Source organism: Garra rufa, chromosome 2 (genome assembly GCF_049309525.1).
Source record: "Garra rufa chromosome 2, GarRuf1.0, whole genome shotgun sequence".
Taxonomy (NCBI): Eukaryota; Metazoa; Chordata; class Actinopteri; order Cypriniformes; family Cyprinidae; genus Garra; species Garra rufa.
Window position 1 is genome coordinate 14,348,187 of NC_133362.1, and position 13,413 is coordinate 14,361,599.

The following is a 13,413-nucleotide window of genomic DNA, read 5'->3' on the forward strand; positions in this document are numbered from 1 at the left end:
ACCAGCGGAGACTCTGGAAGGCTGGGCGGAACCAGCGGAGACTCTGGAAGGCTGGTTGGGAGACCAGCTGCTCGAGCCGACAGCAGCGGTGGGTCCTCCACGCTAGACATTAATCTTTGCCAAACCGTGGTAAAGTGTGGGTGCTGTGGTTCTGGGCTAGCAGACATCTTGTGCTGAGGCTCGGGGCTAGCAGACATCTGGTGCTGTGGCTCAGGACTAGCAGACATCTTGTGCTGTGGCTCAGGGTTAACAGAAATCTTGTGCTGTGGCTTTGGGCTGGCAGACATCTTGTGTTGTGACCCTTCAAGTACTCCCACAGTGAACGGAGATCCACAATATAATAAAACAAAGTCAATAAATTGTGCGAGTGTCCAACTAGGGTCCTCATCGGGTAAGCATAAACTGATGTCAGTGTCCAACCCGCTCCAAAAACATTCCTTTAACATAAATTCGTCACAAGGTGCCAGGTGACTGTACGTAATAAATTCCTCAACATAACATTCGATAGGACGGCCATCTTGAAAAATGGAGCAGAGGGAACTTACGGGGTTGGACAAACTTTCTGCTGGATCCTTGTAATGGCGAAGTCTTCTGTCACAAGGAGGGTCAGAGACGTTCGGATCCATTCGCAGCATTTATTCAAACAAACAAACACAAAGGGGCAGGCAGAAATCGTGGTCAAACACAGGCAGAAGGTCGGGGCTGGCAGCTATCATCAAAACACGGGGAGTAGTCCAGGAATCAAACACAGGAAATCAAACACGGGAATAAACGCTCGGAAATAATAACCAGAAGGAACAATAAGACTTCGCAGAGTGGCTGTGTGTGTGAGAAGCTTAAATGCAGTCAGTGTGATGAGGTGCAGCTGTGAGCGGTAATCAGTAAAGTGAGAGCAGGTGAATGCAGTGATTAGTGCAGTGGCTTGTGGGGAATGAAGTCCATGAAGTGTGGTGCAAGAGTTCATGATGACAGGATAGACCAGATACGTGACAATATGATTCTTTAGGTTCTTAATGAAAAGTCTATAACATGCTTTGGTTAAAATTTCTCAATGGTCGTGTAAAAAACACCCTTTTTACCTTGAATAAAATTGTTCAGTTGCAGCAGTGTACAAATGGAAATGATCAACAGACAAATAAACTAAACTAAACTAAGATAAAATAACTTTATTTAGGAAGACAGGTCATTTTTATACATACAATATCAAGCCTGGATGTCTCGGACATTCAAACAAATTATTCAAAAGTTATGTGCTACCTTATATACAGTAGATAGGAAAGAAAACTATTTTTTGTTTGTGAGGTTACTTATGAGAAAGATGCATATGTGCTTATATATTTAGCTGTGGTTTCAGTTTCACACATGAAATAGTATCAGTAAGTGTAAATGTGCAAAAGAGGAAGGAAGTGAAGTACAACTATTTGAGAGAAAAGAGGACAGAGAGTGAGGCCTTGAAATGATAAAATATAACTTTAATGTTAATGTTTAAGATTTGTAATGTTTTCTAAAGAAATCTCTTTTGCTCACCAAGCCTGCATTTATTTGATCCAAAGTACAGCAAAAACAGTACAATTCTGAAATGTATTTGAATATTTGAATTTATTTTAACATGTTATTTTTAGCCTCATTACTTCAGTCACATGATCCTTCAGAAATCATTCTAATATTCTGATGTGCTGCTCAAAAAAACTATTATGCTGAGTAGAAGTTTTTCAGGTTTCACTGATGAATAAAAAGTTCAGAAGAACAGCATTTATCTGAAATGGAAATCTTTTGTAACATTATAAATGTCTTTATCATCACTTTTGAACAATTGAAAGCATTTCTGCTAAATGAAAGTTTTAATTTCTAGAATTTCTTTCCCAATATATATATATATATATATATTGACTCCAAGCTTTTGAATGGGATAGTGTTTAATGTTACAAAAGCTTTTTATTTCAGATAAATGCTGATCTTTGGATCTTTATATTCATCAAAGAATTCGAAAAAAATCTACTCAACAGTTTTATATATTGATAATAATAATAACAGCAAATCAGCATATTAGAATCATTTCTAAAGGATCATGTGACACTGAAGACTGGAATAATGATGCTGAAAATTTAGCTTTGATCACAAAAATAAATTACATTTTAAAATATATTCAAATAGTATATTAAATAGTAAAACTATTTCACAGTATTACTGCTTTTGCTTTATTTTGGATCAAATAAACGCAGCCTTGTTGAACAGAAGAGAGCAGACGGTAGATTAAAATAAAAATCAGTCCAGCAGACATGAAAATGATCAACAGACAAACAAAAGTCAGGAGCCATAAGACTAGACTAAAAGTATATGCCAAATGTCTTCTGATTATAAATGAACAATGAGACAATGGTGCCACCATAGATCTAATTAAATGGCCTTTTGTAAGAGTTTGGCATAGTTTCTTAGTTCCTTGTCCAAAGTGTATTTCAAATACACAACCAGGGGGAAATCTTCAATCACAGTCTAGAGTGGAGCTTGTTGCTTTCTCTGTCCGATACGATCTGCTCCTCACTCTCCTCAGGCAGGGCAAGTACTTCCCAGCGGCGGCACGGAAGTCTCTGCGGAGAAAGATGTAAAACACAGGATCCAGCAAGCTGTTAAGGCTCAGAAAGCCTCGTCCTACCTGATAGGGCACAAACACAGCCTTTTCCCAAATGCACGGACTGCTGTGTATCAGCAGTCCGACGTACTTCACACAGCCGATGAAATGATAGGGCCCCAGCACCGTGACAAATACGGCCACCAGTAGGGTGAGCAGACCCCTGATACTCCTCTTCTCCTCGGATAAAAGCGAGTTGATTGCCATCAGCGAGCGGACGGTCTCTCTGTGGAGACCAACAATGAAGCTCAGGGGTATGATGAAGGACACAAGCAGTGTAATCAGCCTGTAGGTGATAAAACTGCCCTCGGAGGGATACTTCTCGATACAAAGAGTGTAATTTTCCTGCTTGGGAAAGAGCTTGTCGAACGCGATGGCAGGTGGCACCGCAATTAGAATCCAAATGCTGAGTGCTATCCAGCGAGCAAACCTCAAGTTACGGAGATGCTTGAAACTGAGAGGCCTGGCAATGGCCAGGTGACGCTCTAGAGCGATGATACACATGAAGAAGATGCCCGCGTAAATGCTAATGTAAAAAAACATACCCATGAACTGACAGCTCCGGGGCCCGAAGCGCCAGTAGTGTCCGCTAGCATAGTAATCCATCCATAAAGGCAAAGTCAGGAGTTGAATTAGATCTGCGATCAATAGGTTGATGACGTACACGGGTAGAACATTCTCTGATTGGATGAGTCTGTAGAGCCCAAAGAGCGCCAACAGGTTTAAAGGTGTGCCGATGACAAAGAACATCCCGTACAGGACGGGAAGGAAGATGGCGTCTTGACTGAAGTCGATCCCGCAAGCATTTCCCACAACGGCTGAGGCGCTCAGGTTGGTGAGGGCACTAACATTGAACTGGTTCTTCATCTTTTGTCTAGAACAGAGTGGTATTGTGGTGTTTATATGGTTTCGCATCCTATTCACAAAACTGCCAGCAGCAACATTTTATGTAACAGTTTCATTTTTAAACGAAGCACCGGCTAAATATATGCACCATTATATATGGGAAATAAACATTTACAGAACAAGCTATTCAAAACACTTTAGGGGGAATTCACTTAGAATGAATTGCAGCATTTTAGTTCCCAATGCGGAATCATTCAAATCAGGTAACGGCTCAAATATGCCCACAAGCAGTGAATTTACATTTATGCATTTGACAGATGCTTTTACCTAAAGCGACTACATACCTTGGAATCAAACCCATTAGAATAAATTTTATCAGCGGTTTAATTTAATGCAATGCACATTTAGTGCCTGGTTTAACTGCATTGCACTTGGTTGAATGAAAAAAACCCACATATTTACATAAGTGGCAAAACTCTTGAGTGAATTCCCCCTTAAAAATTTTCATTAGTCTAATAAGTTTAATAACCTAAATCCAAAGGATAAATGTGACCGTGGACCACAAAACCAGTCATAAGTGTCAATTTATCAAAATTGAGATTTATACATAAATAATAAATAAGTTTTCCATTGATGTACGGTCTGTTAGGATAGGACAATATTTTGCCGAGATACAACTATTTGAAAATCTGGATTCTGAGGGTGCAAAATAATCTAAATGTTGAGAAAAAATAACCTTTCAATTTGTCCAAATGAAGTTCTTAGCAATGCATATTACTAATCAAAAATTAAGTTTTGATATATTTACAGTAGGAAAAGTACTAAATATCTTCATGGAACATGATCTTTACTTAATATATGAATGATTTTCGGAATAAAAACACATACAATGTATTTTTGGCTATTGCTACAAATATACCCATGCTACTTAAGACTGGTTTTGTGATCCAGGGTCACAAATATAAATAAATCATAAATGTACTTACCTAATGTGTTCTGATGTGAAACGTGAGCTTTACTAAATAACTGCTGACCGCAGTGACAACTCAAGTCACTTCATTTCCTACAGGAACATGACTTCATATGATTCAGGGAAAATATTATAAAAAGCATAAAGATTTCAGAGTGAATGAGCTCAGCACTTGACTAACATCAACGAACGTACAAGAGGAAATGTGTCAGGAGGATGTTACTTATTGCAAGACTTCACCAATATTTAACCGACAACCAAACCACTTTTTTTTTCTTTTTCTTTTTTCTTGTGCCATGTTTGACCTGTAAATATAAACTGCTAAATCAGACAATCATCTGAACAAACAATGAAAACTACAAACCCATATATGAATATATTTATTTAAGAAAATGTATTTAAATCTGTTTAAAGACTATTTAAATTAATTTTACATTTTACTGTATATTTTACTTTTTCATCAAAATAATGAGTTTTACATATAAAAAGAATAATAATTTCATTAATTGTATTAATTTGATTCATTTGCACTTTAGTCCTTTAGACCTGTAATTTAAATAACACTTATTGAATTAAATGGGTTTGAAAACATTGATTTAATTCATCCACTAACTCTCAATAAAGGTAGTGATTTTGAAGCACTAAGAAGAACTAGTTGCATTTTGAAGCACTAAGAAGAATAATTATTAGTGTGCACGGGCATTTGAAAAGGCTGTGAGAAATTTCCCAGGTAGCAAAGAATTCTGGCCCAGATTTGGCATGAAGCCGGCACAGCTGGCATTCAGTCGGCACTGGCATGAGGCATGTGAACCGAACATGGCCCGGTTATGGGGGAGATTGGACCGTCTTTAAGGTGGCAAACAGGACATGGGCCAGTGGTTAAGTGTATTATTTGGCCCACATATAAAATATAGAAATGTGGCCCACATATGTGTGGCCAGACTTATCCCATAGTTAAAATGCAATTTCAGATATTTCATAATTAATAATATTTTCATACAACACAGCTTTTCCCCTATTCCTGTTTGCAGCGTGGGTTTATTTTCTCTAGTCTCTATCAACAAGGTTTAATAAATTTTATGAAACAAAATAAACTTTAAATTTATACATTCGGCTACATTTAATCATTTAGCAAACACTTTTATCCAAAGAGGTTTACAATAGAGGACAATATAAGTAAGCAATATTGTGCGTTAGTGTGAAAGGTCAAAGCAAGATAGAATAGAACTTTAATTGATTGATTGTCTTATTTCATGCACAAGATAAGGCCAATTTGCTCATGTGGCACACACACACACACACACACACACAAAAATACACCAATCAGGTCGCATCTAGAAAAGCGCGCCCAGATAGCGCGCCTAAAACGCAATGCTTCATGGGTTTGTAGTTGTACATCATTGTAGTCTTTACACTCAATCTTGTACTTTTTCATTTTTTTTCTTTTTTTTAAATATTTTTTTTTCAATTGAAACTGTGTAATCTTGCGATTTAGCCGATTTAGTTAATGGTTTAGAACGCTTCAACCCAAATTAAAAATATATATAATTTGATACTTCCGGATCCAGCGCCACCGCAGTTTAAGCAGTGGGCGGGCAGGCAGTGGCACTGATGCACTTGAGGCTGCACTTCACTAACGGTTGCGACTTCTTACCGCTAGAACAAAGCGAGCGAGGTTTGGTAAGTAATCATTTTGAATTTTACAGTTAGTATGAGTTAACATAGTCGGACAGTTAAATGTTAAATGTTAAAGATGTGCCACAATGTATAATCGTAGATGTTATTTAAAATGTTGTAATTCACTAAATGTGCGTCGATAACATTTATCATTAGATGACATCAGACATCTTTATTTTATATCACAGGCTCAGCCATTTATTTATTTAAATTTAAGTGACATACACTGATGGATTAACATACAAAAATGTGTAGCAGCAATTCCCAGCAAACACAGAACGTTGGCACAACGTACCCAACCTTCTAACAACGTACAACATGGCCAGAAGGTCGCCATAACTACGTTGTGTGGTGAAGCTACGGCATTGTCACAATGTTGACATTGAACTACTGTTCAGGGCCGTTAAGGTTGTTATTAAAAATGTAATTGTCAGAACGTCGGCCGTTTCTCAATACCAAGTACGTAACTTACGTTTATTCTGCAAATAGAACGTGCGTTCTTGATAGGGTCACTCAGCTCGCTCTGGCTACTCCGGTTATCCTATAATATTTTCGGCAACAATACAATTGAAATATGGTGTAAAACAGAACTCTGCCTCTTTTCGTCAACAATACAACAAAATATGTTATAGGCTAAAACACCACTCTGCCTCTTCATTTAAAAAAATCTTAAATATATTAACCCCTTCAGACCTGATTTTTTTTCACTGAACAAAATTTTTTTTTACCCACTTGATTTCTGCTCATCTCCAACACATAAATGACTCTAAAAAAGAAAGATTTGTGCCAACTCATTTTTAATTAGATTTTTCTCATGTCCACTACTGAAGAAAAACGAAAATCCTAATTTTTACACCATACATACTAAATAGAGTATGTGCACTATAGTTGAAATAGTGTTTAAGATTTTGAAAAGAACACATACTGTAACAATAAATAATGCAGTAAGAATGTGTAAAAAAAGGGAAGATGATATGAAAACTAAAAAAATTGTAGTTTGATCCCTTTTTTTGGTTCAAGTGGGTGAATTGGAGTACATGTATAAATGTCTTTGTGTGTGTGAATGGGTTTATGTGTACTTGCCATTTGTTTTGATGACTATATGATTGTGTGCATTATAGTATCAAGGTATTAGTGTGCATGGAGGGGGTGTGAATGTGTGTATTGCATTGTATTCACTGATCACACATCCACAATAGCTGTTCCTCACTAAAATCAATGAAATATTGATTTACAGTCTATAGTCAGTTCGAAGACATAAATGAAATCATATTAATATCAATTTCATTCATTTATATCAACATTCATAAAACATTAACATTAGAATTTGTAGCTCTGTATTTAGCTTTGAAATGCTTCAACAAATTTCTCAACCTGTTTTACAATTAATTCATGAGGTTCCTGCTGATATCGCTCAAGACCTGATGTCCATTGTGATGGACATTGCATTTTAAAAAAATCCTGTGTTCTGCAAATCTGAAAGATCTTCAAAATAACTTTGAATATTATCATTTGATAGTCTTAATTTTATAATAGATGCAAGTTGATGAGGCTACCATTAACACAACTCTGCATATAAAAGGTCAAATGTGGGCTTCCTTCTCTTCCTCTCTAAGTGGTGATCATGTCTCTCTTTAGTGATGCCTGTGGCTCAATCAGATTAAGTTAGGAGTCACATCTTTGTTGTGATTGGTTGATCAGGGACCAATCAGTGACCAGGCATTGCTCATATTATAAAAACATAAAATTGTATTGGTTTAAACAAAAAATCATGTGATGTCCATTCCAATGGACGCAGGGTCTGAAGGGGTTAATGGACACCTAAATGTGGTTTAGACAAGGCGTAGCCCATTTATTCTCTTCACTGCATATAACAACATGCAATATAAAACACAAACCTGCTTCTTTTTGTTTTCATTTAAAATATATGAAACATTGATAATTAAAGCCCATGTTGCAGGTTTTTCTCTTTTTTCAAAATTGAATAGGCTATAACCTTGTATGAAAATACCATATGAAAAGTATTTTACCATATTTTACGTTTGTAAAAACATGAATAAAACCATGAATAACTGACAAAATCTTACATTTTTGGTTATTTTTGGAACAAATGAAAAAACTATTTAAGGCACCATTTTCTTGTTACTGCTTATTTCATTTTAAATTCAAAAACAACCAAACTTATCAAAATGTTCACGGGCCTTGTAGTCAAATTAATTTATAATTTTCTTTATTGTTTTTGTTTGGTGTGTGTTTGCTTTCTATATTATTAATAATTTATATATATATTTTTCTCTCTTCTGTTTGTTTCAGGTTGAGGAACAAAAGACCTGAGTAAAGCCACGGTATGGAAAAGACTTGGATGTACAATGATAGGGGTAATTCACGAAGAAGGGCATTAAGGCTAGTTGGTAAACTAATGGAAAATGAGCACCATAGGGAAGGAAACGTGAATGATGAGACAAGTGCTTATGTTGATGATGCAGAGGAATCTGACATGCAAATTAGTGATGAAAGTGATGAGGATCTAGTTGATGGCATTGATGATAAGGAAGTACATGAAAAGACTGCAGCTTCTGTTGAGGATCTTCTTGATCTTGGAGAACAGTGTAGTGAGATGGATGGTGATTTGCAGAGTTCTCTGGCAGACTGGGCAATAGAATTTGGAATATCTCTTATAGCTCTGTCAGCGCTTCTCAGTATCCTCAAAATCTATCATCCCTCTCTGCCAAAGGATGGACGAACGTTGCTGAAAACAAATGCAAGCTTCAAAATTAGCAGTGTAGCTGGAGGAATGTTCCATTATTGTGGAATTCTGAATTCTATTTGGAAAATTCTAGATGCAATTTGGTCAAATGTGCCAGACAGACATGTTTTTAAATTACAGTTGAATTTTGATGGTCTGCCCCTCTTCAAGAGTACTTCTACACAGTTTTGGCCAATTCTTGGTTTGTTGCAAGGATACACCAAGAAACCAATTTTGATTGGATTGTTTTGTGGTACTTCTAAGCCAAATTCATTGACTGAATATCTTCATGATCTGGTTCAAGAGCTGAAAGTGTTGAAAGATGGGTTTCTATTCAAGCAGAAAACCTTCTTTTTGAATGTTGTTTCTGTTGTGTGTGACACCCCAGCCCGAGCCTTCATCAGAGGAGTAAAGTCCCACACTGCATATTATGGATGTGACAAGTGTCACCAATCAGGTGTCCGAAAATCGAATAGAATGACATTTCCTGAGGTCAATGCAAGGCGCAGAACTGATGATAGTTTTAGGCAAGAAACAGATGAAGAACACCATGTCCAACACTCACCTTTTACAGAGGTTGGCATTGACATGATCACTTGTTTTCCATACGATTATATGCATCTTGTTTGTCTGGGTGTAATGAGGCGTCTCTTAGACTTGTGGATCAGCACCACTGGTCCCTTGCACTGTCGCATTTCATCTAGTCAAGCTTCCATGGTTACAGATAGACTTCTTGCACTGAGAAATTACATACCAAGCGAGTTTGCTCGAAGGCCACGGGCTTTGGTTGAACGATGTAGGTGGAAAGCCATTGAACTACGCCAATTCTTGTTGTACACTGGTCCAGTTGTGCTGAGGGGTGTTCTACAGCCTCAGATATATGACAACTTCATGCTGTTGTCAGTAGGTGTGTACATTTTGGCAAGTCCAAAATATTGTTTGGAGTTGAATGACTTTGCTAAAACTCTGTTGGTGTCATTCGTTGAACACTTTGGCCAGCTTTACGGTAAAGAGTTTTTGGTTTACAATATTCATGGTCTGGTGCATCTCAGTGAAGATGTCAAAGTCCATGGCAATTTAGACTGTATATCAGCATTTCCCTTTGAAAATTTCTTAGGAAAACTTAAAAAATTGGTTCGAGGGCCACTTAATCCTTTGACTCAGGTGATGCGCAGATTATCAGAGATGGAAAATGGCAGCTACAGTCCTAATGTTAAAGAGGCAACTCAAAAACTGGAAAATGAGCACATGGATGGGCCAGTGCCAGAATGCTTCTCACGACAAGTTCGTCAATATAAAGTGCTTGTTTCAGATGATGTAGTTGTGAAGGTCAAAGAGAGAGATTGTTGCATCAAAATTGAAAACAAGTTGGTGTTGGTCCAGAACATTGTTGAGGATAAAGGAGTAGTGTACATTGTGGCCAAAGAATATAAACAGGTGGACCACTTCTTTACATATCCTATCGACTCAAGAGAGCTGGGAATTTGTGTTGTTTCCAACCTCTCTACCAACATCAAAAGTTTCATGATTCGAAATAAGCCCCAGAAGTTTGTGAGATTACCATTCCAAAACCGATTTGTTGTTGTTCCACTATTGCATTGAGACAAATAGCCCTTTTAGTTTAGTATTTCAGTTGGCTAAAGAGTATTTTTTGATTTGTTTTATCTTTAGATGTTTCACATAGTTGTTTTTGACAACACCAATGAGGTAGAAGTTGTGCCTTCCATTTGGATAAAAAATGGAGAGTGCATGTGGCCTCCAAATAAAATTGATGTAGCAAAAGCTGTAAAATTGCAAGAATGTCCTGGAGATGAATGGAAGCCCCATAAGGCCAGAATTATATTCACATCCCGTAAGTAACATTCTTTCACTTCATCCTATAAACTGAACATATGTTATGTATTACTAAAACCCCATGTATTACTTAAAATTACTTACCCAGATGACTACAATGAAGCAAGAAGAAAACTTCCTCAAGCTGTTGATCACACTGACATTGGAAGTGATGGAGGGAACTCGCCAATTCAATTTAAAAGAAAAAGAATGTAGGGGGAAGTTTTATTTTATTTTTAAATGATTTGATGTTGCACAACATTTACTAATAATTGCATATCTTGAATTTATGGAATATGTTCTTAGACCTAAAAACAATATTTTCCCTGGAGAGGGTGATGATGAGATGGAAAGCACTCTGAAAGAAAAAAAGTCAAAGAAAGGGTAAGAATCTTCTGCTATTTCAAATTATAGTTTATTTTATCATACCAGATAAAGTGCTAAGATCTTTTGTACATCTGAGCAGAAAGTTGCCCAATGCTCCAAAGATCGTGAGGCAGCACAAAGGTCCTGCATTAGAACCAGTAAAGGTCTACCCAAAAGGCCACAGCACTGCTGACCTCCACCCAAAAGACCACAGCACTCCTGACCTTCATCGAAGAGGCCACAGCAGTCCTGAGCTTTTCCCAAGTGACGACAGCACTCCTGAGCTCTACCCAAGAGGCCACAGCAGTCCTGAGCTTTTCCCAAGTGACGACAGCACTCCTGAGCTCTACCCAAGAGGCCACAGCTGTCCTGAGCCCAACCCAAGAGGCCTCAACAGTCATAAGCTCCATTCAAGTCATCACTATAGCACCAAGTTATCTTCAAGCAGGCACACCATCACTGAGCGCTGTACATCGAGGCACGTCAGCCCTGAGATTCGTCCATTAAGGCATGCCAGCAGTGAGATTCACTCATCAAGCAGCACCAGCAGTGAGATAAGTAGACCAAATCATGCCAGCAGGGAAATTCTTAGGTCATGCCATGCCAGCTCTGATATCCGTAGACCATGCCACACTGCACCTTCTCCAGACCCATTGAAACATACTGAGCCACACCAGTCCAAGGAGCAGACATGTAGTTTGCAATCATGTGAGTATATTAATGTTTATAATAGTTGTTTGTTTTTAATAAAAAAAAAATAATAATACTAATTTTGTTCCAGAAGTCCTGATTGTTTAGCATGTTAACTTTTAAATTTGATTTTCATTGGAATAGTTTTAGTAAGAAATAATAATAATAATAACAATACCAGCAAATAGTCTATTTTACCTAATTTAAGTGACTGAACTTGTTTTTTTTCTTAGCTCTCCTGCGTAATATATTAACAAAACAGGAAATGATGATGGACCAACTGCGAATCATCTTCAAGACCCTGCAAAGTATGAAATCGACTGATGAGTCACAGACAGACCTGGCTCAAAATGTGTTGCCACTTAAAGACGTCAGTTCTCTTCAGGACATGGAGGAACAACTGCGAAGTAATCCTGACCTCCAGAAACAGTTGGTATGTTGACAAATCAAAACTAAATTGACTAGCTTCAGTGTTTTCCACAGACTTGCATTCTATTTGTGGTGGCACTTCCCCTGTTAAATGTGGGAACAGTAAAGACGTGAATGTGTGCACACATTCAAAAGCACTCACACACAGACAGCCACATCTCAGATGCACGAAAATACTGAATTGAGTTCTCTTCTGCTTCTTTTTGTGCTTGGATGAACAAATACAGACAAAATTACATCAAAATGGTCATCTTTTCTAACAGACCGATGTAATTTGTAATGTATTGTGTGTGTGTGTGTGTGTGTGAGAAAGAGAGAGAGATAACTCTGTTACCAGTGTCACCTATAGTATTCGTAGCATTTCATGATGTATTAAACCATTGCTTTTAACAAAAAAATGCATACATTACAATACAATACATTATGATTTCAGGTACACGCACTGGCTCTCAAAGGTGGGGTGGATGTTCATGAGTGCATTTGGAGGATTATGCATGGACTGGTTACTAACGATTTGGCCAAAAAAATCAATATGAGAGGAATAAATGGAAAAATTGGTTTCCAGCGCTTGCGTTTACGGGATGTTGTGATTGGTAAGTTTTACTTAATGCCATAAGAGTGGTTTAAGTTTTAAGAATAATTAAAATGTATTTAAATTAAGGTTACAAACAAGCAGAGGAGAACAAGATGATGGAAATGTGAGGGATGGAAAGGGGGTTTTAGAAAAAAAGCAGTCAGGAAGAGGAGAGGGTGGAGAAATTGGGGGATGAGGAAAGAAAAAGATGAGAGGAGGGGACATGAAGAAGGTATATGTAGAGGAGGTAGATGGGGGAGAGAAGAAAAACAATTCTGTTATTCTGTTATGTCCTTGCTACATGTTACATGTACTTAATGTAATAATAAAAGTGAATTACGAATAGTTACATGCAGTAACTTTAAACCAAACCTTAATACTAACACTATAGTAAGTAGATGATACATAATTTTACTCTGTTCTTTAATAACAATTACAACTGTGTAAAAAGGACACTGTAAAACATAGTGTAACCGACAATTCCACTAAAACTGATCTATACATACATAGACCAGTTTAAATTGAAAGTGTAGACGTACATGATATGACTGGTTCACATGATTCATAATGTCCTTATTATTTTCTGCTGAGCAAATTGTGTTGAACCAATCATAGCATTGCACTAAAGCCGAGATAAAAAAAATTGAATAAAA

At 37.3% G+C, this 13,413-nt stretch overlaps 1 protein-coding gene across 1 annotated transcript; it reads right to left on the reverse strand.

The window, feature by feature from the left end:
• Positions 1 to 2,423: 2,423 nt before the first annotated feature.
• Positions 2,424 to 3,496, reverse strand: LOC141325098 (G-protein coupled receptor 4-like). The gene has a single exon (XM_073833601.1). It carries the CDS (start codon positions 3,494 to 3,496, stop codon positions 2,483 to 2,485), a length of 1,014 nt encoding a protein of 337 aa, XP_073689702.1. The 3' UTR covers positions 2,424 to 2,482.
• Positions 3,497 to 13,413: the final 9,917 nt, after the last annotated feature.

What these genes read in the sequence shown, in the direction of transcription:
- LOC141325098 (XM_073833601.1), bottom strand. Translation starts at nt 3,496, where the DNA reads ATGAAGAACCAGTTCAATGTTAGTGCCCTCACCAACCTGAGCGCCTCA.